The sequence below is a fragment of the Leuciscus leuciscus genome (assembly GCF_965113295.1).
Source record: "Leuciscus leuciscus genome assembly, chromosome: 7".
NCBI lineage: Eukaryota > Metazoa > Chordata > Actinopteri > Cypriniformes > Leuciscidae > Leuciscus > Leuciscus leuciscus.
The window spans coordinates 11,075,244-11,095,178 of record NC_138731.1 but is presented as its reverse complement, the minus strand read 5'-3'; the positions used below and the strand labels follow the sequence as shown (position 1 = coordinate 11,095,178).

Below are 19,935 nucleotides of genomic sequence, written 5' to 3'. Positions count from 1 at the left end.
AAGAAACAGAAGAAACTGAGACTGCGGCTAAATGTATACTGTGGTAACATCTCTTTAAGCTGCTTGGAGAAACATACCTTAAAAACCTATATCTCGTCTGATATAGCACACATTTACCATTAATGAGACAAGTGCAACTGTTCTAATCAAACGCATGTGTAGAAATGAAATCCTGACGGACAAGCAGGACTTGATCTGTTTCAGTAAAGGCTACGGGAAGAATATTTCCATAAAAATGTAAACGTGTTTGCAAGTTCAGTTTACATTTGTTTTTTTCTAATTATACACGTACAATACTCATCTCTTGGATACTGACTGATTCCTATTCTCGAACAGATATGCAAGTGCATAGATGCACATGTCGGCCCCATGCATACAGACAGTGAGACTAATGAGACTAACCAACATCCCTTCAAATATAAGCAACAGATGTGTTTGTTTTATGCAAAAATGAGCTACAGTATTTTGGATATAATAGAGTTTCAGTTTCAGCCACAAATAAAAACCAGGTCTCATACATTACTCAAGAGAGTGTTGTAAACCATATAAACACATTGTCTTCTGTGTTAAAAATAACAAAATAGGGCTAAAAATATACCCACACCTGAGGAGACCAACACAAACACACAACTAGAGCCACCATTCTCCCAAAAAGAAAGGAAAAGGGGCCTCTAGTGATCTCTCTCTCATGTTACATGAGCACAGATGGCCGGTGTACATATTCCCTGATTTCTCCTATTCCAGCGTAAACGAATGCCAACCGATGTTCTAGATACTCACAGATCTCCTTATAACAGAGGAGTCGATGAGAAACCACAGGAAACTGTGTGAATGGCAGGAAGGAAGACCTTTTGTGTGGCATTAAAGACACGCTACTAAGTTTAATTGTGTCTGCTAGAAGTTCCAGAGATACAGGAAGACAAACACAACCACATAGAGAACAATTCTACATCTGTGCAACTGTGCACTTCTTTGACTTTTAACACATTTCTCATTTACCTATGTGCATGAAAACTCATACCCTATGTGCATGAATACTGAGTTACAGAGTTGAACTGAGGGAAATGCGGTCATGCAGCACGAATAGGCTTTCAACAGCAGAGCCCACTGCGATCTAACCACCAGAGTTGAGCTCCATTCAGAACGAGGCACAACTCAAACTCTGTGTACATGTCAGTATTAAAATGACAAAAATGTTCTAATGCATTCTCATATTAAATATGGGTTCGTCATAAGTGAAGCAGTAAGACAGATGCTCATCAGGCTCTCTGTATATTCCCTCGTGTCCTGTCCTTGGTAAACTCCTCTGTGTACCTAACCTTAACCCCACAGAACTGATCCTCTTTTCGGGGTAAACTGAGAAAATACCGGCAAACTGCTGAGGAATTCAGCCGATGCGCTGATCAAAACAAATCTACAATAGCAAAAAGAAGTTTGGAAACGCTCAGCCCAAGTCAAATGCAAACCGCAATTTATTTAAAAACAAACATATCGAGAAAAGCTTTGTGAGTTGTTTTGGTACAACATTAGCAACACTCTGCAGAAATATATTTTTTTATTTCTTTTTTGCATATTAAAAAATATTATTTTTAAGAAATTTTTAAGAAGAGAGAATAAATAGGTTCGTTTACATGCACTAATTTTCATAAACCTGAATGAATCCAATTCGATTCTGAACCTTAAACTTTGCAATCCGATTCACATTTTCATTGAGCCTATAAGCTTACAAATACGTCAGAAGGGCTTCTACATATTCAGTATCTTCCACTGACCAGTTTGTAAGCCATAAACATCGTGCACGTTCGTAAGAAAATGTACGTAAACAGAGGTCATATAATAAGAGGGCTGATGAACTCTGATGAACAACATACGCATCACTGGACGTGTGTGCAGGGTATTTTTAAATCCGATTGAGAAAACAGTCATATTCAAGTGTTTACATGCAGTTTTTGTCTTATTGATCATTGGTCTACACCATTCCTTTCAATCGGATTGAAATTTCATTTAGATCAAGCTCAATTGGATTGACTAAGGTGTTTATATGAAGGCTTTTCAATCTGATTGATTCATCAATCTGATTACTAACTGATTATTTGTGTGCGTGTATTGATGAAAAGATCTAATTCATGCGCATCGATACACCTTTGAAAACACAGACAGAAATGCACACACATTACTACACTCAATCGCACATGAGTAGTGATTTGAGAAGAACGTTATAGGAAGTGTATCAGATACCACTTTCACCCTGTGTGAGCCATTGTGCTGATAGCAGCAGCCTGGCAAACACCCAGAGATTAAGCGCCGTTCACATACATTATTCAGCCAACCCCACAAGAATCAACAAAATCCACATCACACGGGAAATAAATATGAAAAGCCTTACAGACAAACACATCAGCAGAGGGAAAACAGACAAGCCTGTTCACAGGTGCGGGACATTTTCATGGATGCTGTAAACAGGTGTCTTCCACCACACACAAGAAAACTCACACGTGTTCGTTTGACACAACTGTTTAAACACCCTGTCAAACACAAACAAACACACACACAAAATCCCTGTGTGTCCTATTTAGCCAGTGACCCCCTCACACTCAGACTCGAAGTAAATCATTCAGCCTTTTCGTTAATCGCAAATCGCAAACTCTTTTCAGTCTTACTGGTCTCTGCAAAGCAACACTTTTCTTTCCATCTTACCTCTAGACTCAACTGGACTTTCACGAGGTTGTTTTTTGACGTTAAACATAAGAATAAAACGATTTTACAAGATGCCAATTTGTATGATGTGATTAGTACAGAAACATGCGATTTTATTATAAAAAGGCCACACTTAACCGCACACCTAAACGGAGGAATATGAATTACATTATTCAAATTTATATGCATTAGTTTATAATTAAAATAGTTGCCATGTGGGGGTGTTGGCTTGTCCTTACATTTCAAACTAGTCCAAAAGTCATGACAGATGTTTAGACAATAGCATCCCATCTTTAATTGTACCAGGCAGAATACAGATCTGAGAGAAAGCTTTAAAGAACATGGGTAACACTTTACTTTACAGTGTCCTTGTTACACGTTACATCTTAGTAATAACGATAAATGATGCATACTGTAATTGCATGCAACTAACACTAAACCAACCCCTAATCCTAACCCTATAGAAAGTATATGTAGTTAATTATTATTAATCAGTACTTAAATGTATAATTACACTGTAACACAGACACCTTAAAATAAAGGGTTACACTGTCACTGGCGTAGTCACATTGTACTTATTCAAATAAGTACTGATTCATATTAATTAACTACATGTATTTAGAGTTAAAGTTAGGGATAGGGTTTGATTTAGTTACTTGTAATTATGCATAATTTACTGTTATTAGTAGTAAGTACATGTAGTAAAGTGTAACTATGTCACCTTAAAATAAAGTGTTACCAAATAAAGTGTAACCGAACACAGGAAAGAGGTGAAGTGACCAACCTGACTTGAAAACTATAAGCAAAGTTAAAAGGCTAACTTGTATCCATAATAAATGCATTTATTATAAAAGTCTTCCAGCACATACTACGTATATTTGAATCTGTTCAGTACAGATTTCCTTCAAGGCTGTGGTTTAGACAAAACAGCATCAACTACAATGTTCAAAATAAGGCTCATACAGTGCTTTAGAGATCAGACATGATCTGAAGAACCTTATTAATGTTGTAATAAAACATCAAGAACTTTTAAATCTCTGAATAACCACATAATCAACTCAAGAACCTTTAAAATGATTCGTAGCCTAATTGTTTTTTTTTGCTGAGTCTAAAGTGCTAAAAAAGAACCAGTGAAGAACCTTCACTTTTAAGAGTGGACTTTGTGGTTTTGCTCTTTGAATTCTTTCAGTGTGAAAGCCATTGTCCTTTGGTGACTTGTCGCATCACGTTGGGCATTGTTAACTTGTGTGTAAGAAAAGCACCAGCCTCTTCAAGCACAAGCCTTCCCCCCAACACACACACACACACACACACACACACACACACACACACACACATCTCTGCGTGCTGGACGCTTACTGGAGAATAACCCTTCGGACATACACATGCTAACACTTCACCATTCAGAGAGAGAAAGGGGTGTTTATTTCTTTATGAACTATTAGACAATTTAATGCATATGTTCATGATTTTACAGAGGAGATATAAGTAACACAACTGTTAATAAATGAACGCGGCACAGGTGCAGGATGAACGGAACGGAATATATGAAGGGGTCCGGAGCGCATAAATAAGCGGAGACTCACGATCTCGAATAATCGCACCGATCCTAAAGAATTCATTCAACTCACATTGTTTTATCCGAGGGCTGGAGCTGCCGGTGCAAGGCGAGGGAGAATCCGAAGAGGCTTCCCGGGTGACCATTCTTCCTGAGGACGTTTTGGGTGTCCAGGTTAAATGCACTTGTAGAAGTCCATATGAGCAACGAAAAGATGCACAGGTTCAGAGAGAGCCCCTCCTCAAAGAGCTCCATTACCTGCAATTAATGTGCTCGTATGAATATAGCCCTTGTTTGCTGTAGTTCCCGCTGCACTGAGAGGACAGAGTCTGTAATCCGCACTGCACTGCGCTCAATGAGAGAGAGAGAGAGAGAGAGAGAGAGAGAGAGAGAGAGAGAGAGAGAGAGACCCATGGCCCCTCCTCTCACTGCTGTCCCCTCAGAGCCCTACGTCACTACTGAGCGATGGACGCGTCTCAGCCGGACTCTCCACATCTTCTACACGGCTTGATGTTTTTTTATTTTTTTATATATATATATATAAGGGAAAGTTAATATTCGTAAGCGAAATTTGTGTACTTAGCTCCAACATTCTTGTTTCAATTCAACTTAATTAGCCTACTGCCTACATCTAAAAATATTACGAAATTAAAAATACAATAATAGCCTATATATAAATGTAATGTGTTCCCTAATCCTCATGCATGAAGCATGAACTTCTGTCTTGATCTACAATGAAATCTTTTAGGAACAACTCTACACACCCCTGTTAAAACTGCTGGGTTTTGTGATGTAAAAAACGAAACATAAATCATATCAGAACTTCTGCATGCTTGATGTAAAAATTGCAATCCATGCAATGCCACTGAGTCAGAAACGGCTTGTTTCTTGCCAACCTGCCCCATAGCCCATAGATGGACAATATCAAAGATGCAAAAATTCTGATATGATTTAATTATTTCTTTATTTTTACATCACAAAAAAACTACTGTTTCTAAACTATGGCGCCATTTTTGACAGGGCCAGTTTATTAATTAATAGGCTACACTGTAAAATCATCTCGTATCATTTTTATACTTAATCATGACTTAAATCTGTAAAATCTGCACTTTTTCAAAGTTTACGTCATAATTCTGATGAAAATAAGAGAAGAATCTACTCTTGATGCGACAAAAACGCCTTCATTAAATTCAATGAATCCGCTTACTGCGGTTTATGGCTACAAGTCTAGTCGATTAGGCTAATGAGAGCATTCTCGATTTGTGCATCTTATCATCCGCTTAAATAATGCAGAGCTGTGTTAGTCTCCCACATCTGCCTGGTTTTTAGATTTAAGGAAAGATCGGACACTGATCCTGAAATAAGATGCGCTTGAGTCCGCCTGAGAGAAGCATCGATCCCGCTGTGTCCATATGACGCTCGGTCGATGAAGTGTGAAGAAAATAATGTGATCCTGATCAACCAGCGCACAGCTGAACATCAACAAACTGTGGCATTAGTTACACTGGACAGTTCAAACATACATATTTTGTGTTAAAAGAATGTAAAAGGCAACGTTAATAATAGCCTATATAATTGCATTAAATTATAGAATAGCTAAATAAATGAGAAATAGATACAGGCTATATGGAAAATATATAGGCCTATTAAACAATAAATAGTTGATTATTCCAGGCGCCCAAGACTTTTTATCCAAAATCTTATTTGGAGACCATTCAGTACATAATTGCAAAAAAATCCATAACACTTCCAAAATTGCTTTATATTTGTAAACATATTGGCAGAGAGTAGGCTAGATAATAACTTAATTATTGTTTGAAGGTATTTGCTCTTCCACCACTAAAACCCCATTAGTGTGTGATGATGCACTTAACCTGTGTAGATTAGAACATTTAGATTTGGAAAAACTCTTAATGAAACAACATGAGATCACGCACACACACACACACACACACACACACACACACACACACACACACACACACACACACACACACACACACACACACACACACACACACACACACACACACACACACACACACACACACACACACACACACACACACACACACACACACACACACACACACACACACTTGTGTTTTTATTATGGGTACCTTCCATAATGATTTTATGCTGTACAAACTGTATATTCCATCCCCTAACCCAAAGCCTACAGAAAACTTTCTGCATTTTTACATTTTCAAAAAGCATTTCCTCTTATGGGGAACAAAAATGTCCCAACAAGGACAAGGATTTCGGATATTGCCATCTTTGTGGGGCCATTTTGTCCTCATGTGTCCTCATTTGGGTTTTATCAGGACACACACACACACACACACACACACACACACACACACACACACACACACACACACACACACACACACACACACACACACACACACACACACACACACACACACACACACACACACACACACACACACACAGACAGTCATCAGTTCTCATCCAGGCTGATGCATAAAGTGCATCATCATCATCATTTCACCACAGAGAGTATTACTGTAATGGTCTCTTTCAGGAAATTAATAAACGTCATCCATCACAGGAAAACAATGGCTATACCTCTACTGATCAATACCATAGAATCCTCCTGCGGTTAGGACATGGTTTGCTGGATGATGGAAGAGTCCAAGTGTTCCCTGTGTGATCCTCTTTAACCATTCTGTTACAGTATAATGACAATGATATTAATCCACAATCTGACCTGTGATGCAGCCTAGAGTAATATTCACATTATTTTGGTTCATTTGGCCAGAGGAGTTTCTCTCAAGGTGTTTTTCTCCATTCTGTCACAGATTAAGTTCAGGTTCCTTGCCTTTGGCTTGCTTAGTTGGGGACACTTATATTCAGCAATAATATTGATCTGACTGATCTGACACTATTTGACAAGAACTGAATTGAGTGGGAGGATGACATCACTTTTTTTTCAGAGATGCTTTATAGATTAATTGAACTAATTTCATAATTAATTAGCTTTTATTGTTATTAACTGAATTAACACTGAGCTGACTTCAGCTGAATAATGACTGTTTACAGCTGTCTTTTTAGAGCAGAACTGAAGTCTGTTTGCATTACTGAATCATTATTTTCCTGTTTATCACTGTAAAGCTGCGTCCAAGCAATCTGTATTGCATAAAGCACTATAGAAATAAAGGTGACTTGACAATCTCCAGGATGCAAGAATACTGAACTTTAAAATCCGTAAATATTTCTTAAAGGTATAGCGGAGGATCTTTCCAAATTTTAGATAAGACCCGCCCTCTCCACTTTTTGAAAAGTTTGATTGATTCACCAGAATGATTGACAATTAGGAGGACCAATAGTTTAGACTACCCACCAGGAAGTAGTTCACATCCTCATCCTCCGCTATACCTTTAACCATTAGAAATGTTTAAAAAATGATTAGGCCAAAAAAACAAAAAAAAAACAGTACAGAGAGAGTGTGAATTATGATCTGTCCTGCAGGGATGACGTAAGAACCAGAAGTCTAATTCACCGCTGGATGCTTCGAGATATTCCTATGGGGTTTTATTATGGAGTTTTTCGTTTTACGTGTAAAATAAAGCCTGTAAACATAATGACTATACTTTGACGTTTTGTTCTACAACATAAATTACACACACCCATAGCGAAAACTCACATTTTTAAACAGTTATGTAAATTTTTGAAAATGTAAATTTTTAATAAGTAACCATAGCCCTCTGGTGCTCTTTGGTCATTTTTGACCAAATAAAATGTTTTTATTTTTTATTTTTTACTTCATCGGAATGGTACGAAACTTGTAAATGTTTTGGCACTTGAACTAAAATCATGGACATGAATCGAAAAGTTTAAATGGTCCTGAAAAGAACTGTCACACTTGTGCTGCTCGCGGTCAAAAATGAGCGTATTCTAAATGAATGGGAAGCGAATTTCATCTAGTGGAAAATATTGGTACTGCGGCCAAACAAAAACGTACTGGGTTACTAACGTAACCTCGGTTCTCTCTAGAAGAGGGAACGAGTACTGCGTAAGATATCTTACGCTAGGGGAAAATCCTTTTTCCGCGAGATATTGAAGCCAAAAATTATCCTTAATTTTGTAATAATGCAAAACGCGTTGCGGCAGCATGCAGACATAGGCGAGGCAGCTCGCGCGCCTATTGGCTGCTCTGCGGCAACTGCAGCAGCCTATCGAGCGAGGCCTGGCGTGACACCAGACCCAATGAGGGTGCTTCGCGCCCGCTGCGTCACGTCCCGCCGAAACGGGCGTGGTCTAGGCCTATATATACCGCTAGCAGGCAGCTATTATCTGGTTTTTCATCATCGAAGCAACCAGAGCGTGCGCATGCACGGCAAGATACGCAGTACTCGTTCCCTCTTCTAGAGAGAACCGAGGTCACGTTAGTAACCGAGTACGTTCTCTTACGAGAGGTCTCTCGTACTGCCTAAGATATCTTACGCTAGGGGACCCAATGCAAAACGGCGTGCATGCTGAGATCTGACACCAAAGACCCAAGGGCGAAAGCCCGGGGTTCATATAGTGCACAATCACTCAGGGAACTCACAGGGAGTCTGGGAAGAGGGAGGGGCGAAGCCGCACTCTTCCACATATGGCAGCGTCGCTTAGACGCGAATTTCATCATACAGACAGGGCGGGGTACGGCCTGAACTGATGGGGAAATGTGGGTCTTACACAGTTTGCCCAGGCACATTTTGTGCTACTGCTTTGCACTGTCGATCATCGAGCTGTGCTCAGTAGACGCAGCATTCTGAGCTGATAGCATCAGGTCAGATAATACTGGTTAACTAGACCGACAGCAGCCTGGCCTGCAGGGCGGGAACCTCTAGGTTGTAAAACCTTATAAATGTAGACGGGGAGGCCCAGCCCGCCACCGTACAAATATCTTGCAAGGCAATCCCACTCGACCAGGCCCACGAAGAGGCCATGCCTCTCGTGGAGTGCGCTCTGACACCCAACGGGCACTGCATGCCCTTGGAGGCGTATGCCAGCGCTATAGCATCAACTATCCATCTGGATAGGCTCTGTTTCGACGCGGCTAGTCCCTTAGAACGCCCGCTAAACGAAACAAAGAGCTGCTCTGTCTGTCTGAAAACAGACGAGCGAGACACATAAGCTCGTAATGCCCTGACTGGGCAAAGGAGGCCCGCGTCTCTTTCCTCATCAGGGACCGGTAGGGCTGACAGGGAGATAACCTGCCCCCTAAATGGTGTGTTGAGGGATTTCGGAACATAACCGTGCTTAGGTTTGAGTATAACTTTTGAGTCATTAGGCCCAAATTCCATGCACGTCGCGCTCACAGAGAGCGCGTGTAAGTCCCCTATGCGCTTCACTGAAGCGAGAGCCAGCAGAAACACAGTCTTGAAAGACAGATGTTTCAGATCAATCGACTGTAAAGGCTCGAATGGTCCACCTTTCATGGCTTCTAGTACCGTAGAAAGGTCCCATACGGGGACTGAGGGAGGTCTTGGAGGATTCAGTCTCTTAGCCCCTCTAAGGAAGCGGATGACTAAATCGTTCCTTCCTATTGACTGACCAAGCGTTGTTCTTGAGAACGCTGCTATAGCCGCCACATAAACTTTGAGCGTGGAAGGGGTCCTGCCCTTATCCAACAGCTCTTGTAGGAAGGAAAGCACCTCCGTCACTCCACAGTCTGTGGGTGACACGCCACGGGCTGTGCACCAGCCCGAAAACACTGACCATTTCGAGGAGTAGAGCCGTCTTGTAGACGGAGCTCTAGCCTGCGTGGTCGTGTTTAATACTCCCTTAGGGAGTTCAACATGTACCCGTTGATGGCCCAGACATGAAGGGACCACAATTCCGGGTGAGGATGCCAGATCGAGCCGTGGGCCTGAGAGAGGAGGTCTCTCCTCACTGGCACTGGCCACGGGGCAGTGCTCGCTAACTGCATCACAACTGGGAACCAAGGTTGGTTTTCCCAGAACGGTGCTACAAGCAATACTGAGCATCCTTCTTCCCTGATCCGCTCTATCACCTGAGGCAGGAGAGAGACGGGGGGAAAAGCATAGAGCGGGCGGCGGGGCCATACATGAGCCAGCGCGTCCCTGCTTTTTCTCCCTCCGGAGAAAAATTCCGGACAGTGAGCGTTTTCTTGAGACGCGAACAGGTCTACTTCCGCTCTGCCGAATTTCTTCCACAGCAGTTGGACTGTCTGTGGGTGTAGAGACCATTCGCCTGCCGGAACATTGTTCCTGGACAGTCTGTCTGGTCCTATATTTAGGAGCCCTGGCACGTGCGCTGCTCTGAGCGAGCGCAGGTTGCGCTGAGCCCATACCAGGAGGCGTTCTGCTAGCCTGTACAGGCTCCTGGACCTGAGGCCGCCCTGGCGATTTATGTAGGACACCACAGACATGTTGTCCGAGCGGACCAGGACGTGGCGTCCTTTTATTCAGGGACAAAAACGCGTCAGCGCGTTGTCCACTGCCAGCATTTCGAGGCAGTTTATGTGCAGGAGCTTCTCCCGTTCTGACCACTGGCCGAAGAATGGTCTGCCCTCGAGCAGCGCTCCCCATCCCGAGGTGGATGCGTCCGTGGACACCACTCTCACCCTCGAGGAAGTCCCCAGGCTTACACCTGATTGGTACCAGTCGTCCGCTCTCCAAGGTCTCCAGACGCGCCGCAGCGGAACGAGTTCGCTGTGCGCTGAATGTCTACCGCGTGCTGTGGTGATAGTCGCGCTATCATGGACAGCGAGTCCAACTCTGTGCCCAGGAAAGATATCGTCTGACTGGGGGACAGAGAGCTCTTCACCCAATTGACACTGAGACCCAAATTCTCGAGGTGATCGAGTAAAATGGTCGTGTGTTCTATGAGCACTGAGCGAGATTGCGCTAGAATCAGCCAATCGTCCAAATAGTTCAGTACTCGCACGCCCCTCATTCTGAGGGGTGCGAGCGCCGCATCCATGTACTTCGTAAATGTACGGGGTGCCAGGGATAAACCGAACGGCAGGACTGTGTACTGACATGCCTGGCCCTCGAAGGCGAATCTCAAATATCGCCTGTGACGTGACGCTATCTGTATTTGAAAATACGCGTCTTTCAGATCTATTGACACGAACCAATCTCCTTGGCGAATCTGCGCGAGGATTTGTTTGGTCGTGAGCATCCTGAACTGTCGCTTCACAAGCACTCTGTTCAGTTGCCTTAGATCTAGTATGGGTCTGAGACCCCCGTCTTTTTTCGGTACCAGGAAGTATCTGCTGTATAGCCCTCCTTCGCTCTGAACTTGAGAGAGAGGCTCTATGGCCCCTTTGTTCAATAGTTTCGCCACTTCGGCTCGAAGTAAATGTGCTACTTCTGCTTTTACCGTGGTCTCGACGCGCGCCGTATAGCGGCGAGGCGAAACTGTAGCGAATAGCCTCTTTTTATAATGTCCAGCACCCACTTCGAAACCCCGGGCAGCTTTGCCCATGCGTCTGCATGAATAGCTAGGGGTTGAATACGAAGCACGCTCCGCTCGCTCAGCGATGGAGAAGCTTCGGTGTGCTGTAACACAAGCATCACGCTCGTGACATTTGAGGCATGGGGCGCGCTGATAACAGCGGGCAGATTGCCCGCGCTCGACTCCTCTGCGGCGGTCAACCGCGAGGGGGAGGGCTGGGCGAGTCCCGTAGGAACTGTCATGTCTATGTGTGGATGTGGGCGCGGGACAGCGGGCACATTTATCACACCGAAAGCATTGTTCGCTTGAGTGAAGCGAATGCACGCTGGTTTCGTTTTTACAGAAACCGTGAGACATGCATAACGTGGTGTTTGTGGGCACTGGGTAGTGGGCACATTTACCACGTTTGAAGCGCAACCGATCTGAGTCGATTTTATGTGCGCGGGCCCTGTGTGACAGGCTGTGCTTGTGTGTAGAGATGGGCACTGGGCAGTGGGCATTCTTACTACACATGAGACACCATCGGCCGTGGCCGGGACACCAGAAATAATCTCTTTTGGGGATTTATCTGGGTAGCCGTGAAAACGGCATTTGTGTGCAGGCAAGCGGGTGACAGAACCGGCTTGTTGGCTGCAGAAAACACTGGAACAGTCACATTTGCTGGAACTGGACGAGCGAATAACTTTGGTGTGAGTCCGGCCGCAGCGGGACTTGAACACCGTCGTTTTCCTAGGCGTGCTAGGACGACTTCGGGGCCTCGGGCTTTACCAAAATCCTAGGTCGCGGGCCACGCATTGCGGGGCGGCGGCTGGATGAGCGGGAGCGGGGTCTCGCGCTTCGGGCCTGGCGGCGCTGCGAAGTGGCGGCAGTGGACGGTGGCTGGGGCTGTGAGCTCTGTGCAGACGGTTTCGCACGGCCTGCTGCAGAGCTGGAGCGCTTCGGGAGGAAGTGCTCCATAGCCTGTGACGCTTTCTGTACCTCTGCGAATCTCTCCGCAAAATCCTTGACGGAGGATCCAAAGAGGCCAGCGGGAGAAAGCGGGGCGTCGAGGAACGCAGTGCGCTCGGACTCGGCCATTTCTGAGCTCGTCAGCCACAAGTGTCTCTCGGTCACAGTGAGAGAGGCCATACTCCGTCCAATGGCCTGCGCTGCGGACTTAGTGGGACGGAGAGCGAGGTCCGTGGCTCTTCTTAAGTCCGGCACGCAGATCGCGTCAGGTCCTTTCTCACACGGTGGCGACACACACACACACACAGAGAACAGTGTAATCAAAGGATATAAGCGCCGGAAAGCGCAGCAGGAAGGCAAGGAAGGCGGCGTGGCCAGCGACTTCAGTGACTCGTCCCGCTGAAGGTGCTCTCTCTCAGACGGCGCGGCTTCTTCTCCAGCTCCAGCGATGCGTGTGCTTCGCTTGAAGGATGAAAAATCAGATAATAGCTGCCTGCGAGCGGTATTTATAGGCCTAGACCACGCCCGTTTCGGCGGGACGTGACGCAGCGGGCGCGAAGCACCCTCATTGGGTCTGGCGTCACGCCAGGCCTTGCTCGATAGGCTGCTGCAGTTGCCGCAGAGCAGCCAATAGGCGCGCGAGCTGCCTCGCCTATGTCTGCATGCTGCCGCAACGCGTTTTGCATTATTACAAAATTAAGGATAATTTTTGGCTTCAATATCTCGCGGAAAAAGGATTTTCCCCTAGCGTAAGATATCTTACGCAGTACGAGAGACCTCTCGTAAGAGAACTTACTGAAACCTCATTTATTGAGATATCAAGCTCAGATTTGGAACTCAACTTGTGTAGATTTATGACTTTGATTTTCTTGCCGTTTTAGAGTAAAACATGTTTTTGAAAATATATATTTCACAAAAAAATTTAAATAGTATTTTTGTGCATTTTTCATAACAATACACAAAAAATTCTGTAACGTTTTTTAAGTTCACTTTTTAAAACCTTTTTCACTTCAGCAATAATCTACCAAGTGTGGTCTTTAGAGATCTAAATAGATCAAACTTAAGTCAAGATTTACGACAGTTTAATTCGGAAATTTGGAAAAGTGAATAAATTGAATATTACTACAGCGTAAATATAATCTAGCACCATAAAATCCCCTAAAAATACAAAATATTACATAAAAAACAATCGACCTAAAATATAGTACATTAATTTCATTAAAAAAAAAAAAAAAAATCTAGATAACACAGCTTGGGTGTGGATGTGCACCCAAAAGTTGTAGAACAAAACGTCAAAGTAGAAAGTTAAAGTTATGTTTACCACAGGCTTTATTTTACAAAACCCCATTATAAAACCCCATAGGGAAATCTGGAAGGAACCAGTGGCGAATTAGACTTCCGGGTCCTGACGTCATCCCTGCATCACTCTTTGAAGGGTGGAAGGATTTTGTATCCTTCCTGTTCTCAGATCATAACATTCGTGTGCCTTGTCACGACCTTAAAGTGGAAAAACAATTCGTTGCCAGCCCGTATTTCTCTGAAACACTCTGCATTAAGGAATGCCAAATTATCCAATGCAACATGAATTTCACAGAAAGTCATGAAAAGTCTTCGGACTAACTACTATTACTTTTCAATAAATCCTTTGATACAATGCATATATTGTATAAATACATGTTTTTACATTTTCTTATATTTAAAAAATACATTACATCTGTAACTATCTAATTACACTGCTGACCTTCCCTTACCCATTAACCCATCTTTAAACTTACCCATAATCCAAACCTGTCCTAATCTTACACATGTCCCACCTTATTAGCAGCACAAGTAATTTGCAATACAACACCAACACAATAAGTGCATTGCACATTACTATTATTATTTTATTTTTATTTATTTATTTTTGGCTTAAGTAGGCCTGCATAGTAGTGAGAGACACCTAATATGAAGTGTGACAGAGTCTTCCGAGCCTTGAATGGCGGGGCACGTGTGTGCAGGGTGACTCCTGTCTGAAAGCACAGGAAGCGGGAGGAATGTGAATGACACTGTTGTGAGATCACTGCTGATTCACTGTGTGGGCACTCACAATCGCTCAACATGACAAAAGACTGGGAGACCACCAATGTGACCTATGCCGGGAATGTGACCCTGCCAGTGACGGAATATGAATTCGAGGTCATCAGTGTGTTGGGCATTATGAACAGTCATTGAAAGCAAACATAGTGCATTCACAACAAATCAACACAGTCAATGGAATTTCTTTATACAAGAACAAATACCAATTGTTTACAATATTTATTGATAATATCAAATCATACTCAACTAGAACTGTTGCATGTGAACTCAAAATTTCCATAATCATTACTGGGTGATGCTATAGAATACTGTTTCTTCATTAATGAATAACCACATAGGAACAAATGAGTAACACACTATTAACAGTCTAGTAACTATAGGCTACTATTAACTAACAAGAAACTCTGATTAACAAATTAGTAAGAAATAGCGCTCAGACGAATGTGGTAGTTCACTATTAGCTAATCAGAAACTACTATTTTTCATACCTCACTGAAGACTAAGAACTACTATATACAGGTTCATAATTAATATTAATAATGCATAATGTATGTAAAAACAAAACAAAAAAACATTCAAAAAACAATCATTAAAAACACATACCAGTTGGTTTGTTGCCCAACACTGTTTGACGCATTTGGGTTCACAGCTATAAATCAATGGTTGTGTTTATTTATTTATTTTATGGGAGAGTGAAGTTTAATGTCAGGCACAAAAAAATATAAAAAAGAGGCATATACAGGTATTTCTGTCTCTACAGAAACTGATGAATGGTAACATGATGAGAAGTCAGTCACTGCTGTCTTTAAAACCCCCACTATTACACCTGTCATCGACCAGGTGTCAGCTGTTGACAGTTAAACACTCACTTTGGGGGTTTCTGAACCAAAACCTTGTGAATCAGCACCAGTGTCTGTGAGCTGCACGTATAGAAATGACACATTGTCACTTTGAGGAACGTTTAAAGCAATCAAACAGCCCACCAAAAAAGTTTCTTGAATAAGTGTTTCTGTAACGCCAGTTTATCCATCAGGGACAAGAACGAACATTTGAAGTGCCTTTAGATGTTATGGATTGCGTGGCTGAAGAGCATTTAAATGACTATACTGCACTCTCTCGTTCTTTCCCTCGTTCACTTAGACTAGTCTTTTACGCTAATAAGGAATGAGTCAGCAGAGTCTGCGTGGAAATTAAGGTTTAATCTCCATTAGCATCCGTCAAAATGTATGCAGTCACCAAACAGACTGATTTCATCAATGTGTCTTGAGTCTTGAGTCGTTTCCATGTGTATCAGATCAGGACGAGGAAACAGAGAATCCTCTGACAGAATAACAAAAGCTGTCACCAGACACCTCCGCTCTGGTTGGACTTCAAGAAAGACTTCTTTAACACTGCCAACTCACTGCAATGGTGTTTCACCTGCTGGTTTTAAAAGCTTCATTTAAAACTATAGGTGCTGATGGGTCATTTGCAACTTTTCCCATGTCTTCTCAAACATAAAATATCTAACAATAATTCAACATCATATACTCCATTCTAAGTTGGTAGAGTATCAGATGAAAGCAGTGTTTTCCTGATCAAAAAAAGGTCCTCTGTGAAAACAGATTGACAAATATACACCATCCAGGCTGAATAGCTGATATTTCAGTCTTTTTAAACTCTTGGTATCAGCCGATAATGTTCATTTTTGGGTGAACTTTAACTTTTCTTGCATCAGTTCCTAAAGTTACCCACTTGTTTACCAATACATATTTTCTCTTTTCCTCTGACTTTTCATTTTTGGGTGAACTAACATAGCCAAGTTGTATTGTGTGAGTTGTGTTGACAGTTCTTTTGGGGAAATCTTTGAGGTAGTGTTCCTTTCTGACTTTGAGAAACAAAAGTAAACTTAGCCACAGCTTCAGTAAACACTGGTGTTCTTCCTCTATTGATCACGCTATATTTTCACGGTATCTGTGCACTGTAAAAATTTTCTAACCCTCCCAAATCAAAAATTTCAAGTGACCGATAACATCTACATTTTTCAATTGGCCCAAGTGAAATTATTGTTGCAATAGTCTGTTAACATTGGCTCAATGAGAAATAATACGTCAGACTAATTGAAAAATGTAGATGTTATCGGTCACTTGAAATTTTTGACTTGGGGATGTAATTTTTTTTTACAGTGTGGGCCTGTTTACACCTGGTCACTTCATGCATTTTTATTGATCGGATTGCTATCCATTTAGTTAAATCTCTTCCATTTACACTTGACAAAATAAATGCAATGCCGAACTTTCAGTTTCATTTGCAGCAGTTTGCACGTGGGCTTGCGGAAGAGAGGCTATGGCGATGCGTGTTGTAGTAACGCTGCCATATCTGACTATAACATGTCATATAGCCTATAACACGCCTTTATAAATTTTTCCCCTATTTTGGGAGCTGTAAATTTACACATGTGGTTTCAACAACCAGATGCATTTACGCTTGTCCAGTTTCGACTTGAATGCATCCCATACCGCCTCCGGAAGTGATTTGAGTGATCGGATTTAAATAGCTATCCGATCAGAGAAAATGATTGACCAGGTGTAAACAGGCCCACATTTACATGTTCCACTTAGACAAATAAACATTTATAAACATCAGTAAAAACCCTTTAGTTGTGCTCAGAGCAGTGTGTAAAAGAATAGAAATATAACAGACTTTAAACTAATTGGGCCTGAAGGGTGAAATGCAACCTCAGACTTAAAGTGTTAGTTTACCCCAAAATGAAAATTCTGGCATCATTTACTCACCCTTATTCCTCATTTACTCAGCCTAATATATTGTGAAGAAGTTTTCAACTGTTTTTGTCCATTCAATAAAAGTCAGTGGGGTCCAAAACACTGAGCCCTTATGTGGACATATTTTTCATTTTTCACAATATGTTTTAGTGTGCTGCAGAATAAAGAAAGTCGTTTTGAATGACATAAGTGTGAGTAAATGATGACAATTCGATTTTCGATCCCGTTACAGGGAGCTTTTGACTCAACACAAGTGAGCTGAATTCATTTAAGACAGAGAGAAATGAAAGCTAAATGTCTCACATATAGCTGCCAACACCTACATGCGAGACATATAGGGTGAGAGGTTTTTTTTTTTTTTTTTTGATGTGTGAAGTTTTTAAAATAATACATTTTTTCTATGTTTGTGGTTCAATGAACAAACCTATGGTTAGTTGAAAAGGCTTGTTTGCAGCCTGGCAATTAAATATATCTTGGAAACAAAACACTTTCGGCTTTTCTCACAATCGGGTACCGACATAAACCAGACACAGCAAAATACAGCCATGATAACACAGAAATAAATAAGTCACAGTGCAGGTCACAGTGCCAATAAAAGCTTGAAAACAGCAAAGGCAGAATCAACATTAGAAACTGGAATTAGCCAAAAACAGTGGAAAATGTCAGCAACATTAATGCAACACTTCTGACTAACACTTTAACACACAAGCAGGGGCATGTTTACTGCTGGACACATCCATAAACCATGTGGCCTGTGATATAAGCCCAGCGAAACGACTGAGTCTGCCCGTTTTCCTTGCGTCAGTGGCTTGGTAAAGTGCTGAGTTTAATCTCAGTGAGAGCTCCTGATCGGCCAGTGTTGTGACAGAGTGCAGGCTCTTTTGTGAAGCATGCATCGCTGTAAATCTACCCAACTCCCGCAGCACAAAAGCTCAGCCTTGGTTTACAAGTGATGGGGGTGGGGGTTCAGAACAATGAGGATGTCAGAACATCGGGACATCACTGCATTCTTTCTCAGGCCGCTCCTGCCTGTGATGCAGGGAATTGTGGGGGATCCCCTTTTGTTGCTGTTGCAGGGTGGTAAAATGCGGTCTCTCTTGAGGTCAAACAGTCCTTGAGTCAAAAGGAAAGCAGCAAATATCTGCTGGGTGAATGTGTGCAGGCACTGAAATGTGTTCTTCATAAGACATGCAATGAACACTGGAAGAACGATTATCACATGTGATCATGGGCTTCTTATCTGCCTCTGTTCCCAAGATTCCACGCATACTCAAAGCCTGATGAAGGATCATGTGTTAAAGGAATGTTCTGAGATTAATATAGGCTAAGCTCTATTGAATGCCTGACATATTGTTGATTACCACCTGTCCAAATTAAAAACTAAACAGTCATGTGGGTTATAAAACAGAAATGTGTTCATGAAAGTATACAAATTCTTCCATAAAATTGGATAATATATTACTTGATATGCATGATTAATTGTTAAATCATCGTTTTTGCTTGAAACTACTTTTCTAGACATCCAAGTTATTTTCTTGTATCCTTGTGCTACTGTGAAAGTTACCTCAATGTTTGTTGAGCCAAAATGAGGCATGACAAAAGAGATACAATTTTCTCTTGTAGTCAATATTAGGTCACAAATAATAATGCTGCATCCAAGAATTTTGGGGTTTGCTTTGGATAATGCTCCAGTAAAAGAGGTGGGAACCCTCAGGAATCTTGCCCTGCAGTGAGAGATTAAATTAAAAAAGGGGGTCCAAACATAAAGGCTTGTCCCGGGGCCTGCAGTCCTTTTCAATGTCTTTGCTATTGATGTTTGGAAGTAAGGGAATTCTCTCTGACAAACTTATGTCAGAGAGAATACATAACTGGTGCATTAATATTATTGTCACTGGTGAACAGGGCTTGACATTAACTTTTTTGCTCACCAGTCACTGTGGCTAGTGGTTTTCCTAAGTTACTAGCACTCAGCATTTTCACTGGCCACAATTTAGACATTGATACCATGAGGGAAAACGGCCATATAGATGTTTTTAATATTATCTCATAATTTGGCAGCCGGATTATTAGGCTGCTGTCACTTTAAGACATGACGCACGGATCCGTTATACTATTACCAACGCTATCTCACGACCAATTCGTACGAATTCGTACGAATGATAAAAAGATGGCTAATTCGTACGAATTCGTACGACCTCACTCGTACGAATTTGTACGATTTGTCTAAACCCACGTGATGGGTAGGTTTAGGGGCGGGGTCAGGGGTAGGTCATTCGTATGAATTCATACGAATTGGCCAATTCGTAAAATATGTACGATTTTTCAAAAATCGTACTAATTCGTACGAGTGAGGTCGTATGAATTCGTACGAATTAGCCACTTTGTAAAATTTGTACGTTTTCCCGTGAGATCGGGTTGACTATTACACATGCGTTTTCATTCTCTACTGTTTACGTT

The 19,935-nt window shown here is 42.1% G+C and overlaps 1 protein-coding gene across 1 annotated transcript in view; it reads right to left on the bottom strand.

Annotated features, from left to right (window-relative positions):
- The window catches only part of LOC309503495 (integrin alpha-6-like), a 50,976-nt gene extending 46,365 nt beyond the window's left edge, over positions 1–4,611 (bottom strand). The window contains exon 1 of the mRNA XM_082176335.1: positions 4,329–4,611. Within this exon, the coding sequence (XP_082032461.1) occupies positions 4,329–4,510 (182 nt within the window). The 5' untranslated portion in view covers positions 4,511–4,611. The remainder of the gene's footprint in view (positions 1–4,328) is intronic.
- Between the last annotated feature and the right edge of the window lie 15,324 nt (positions 4,612–19,935).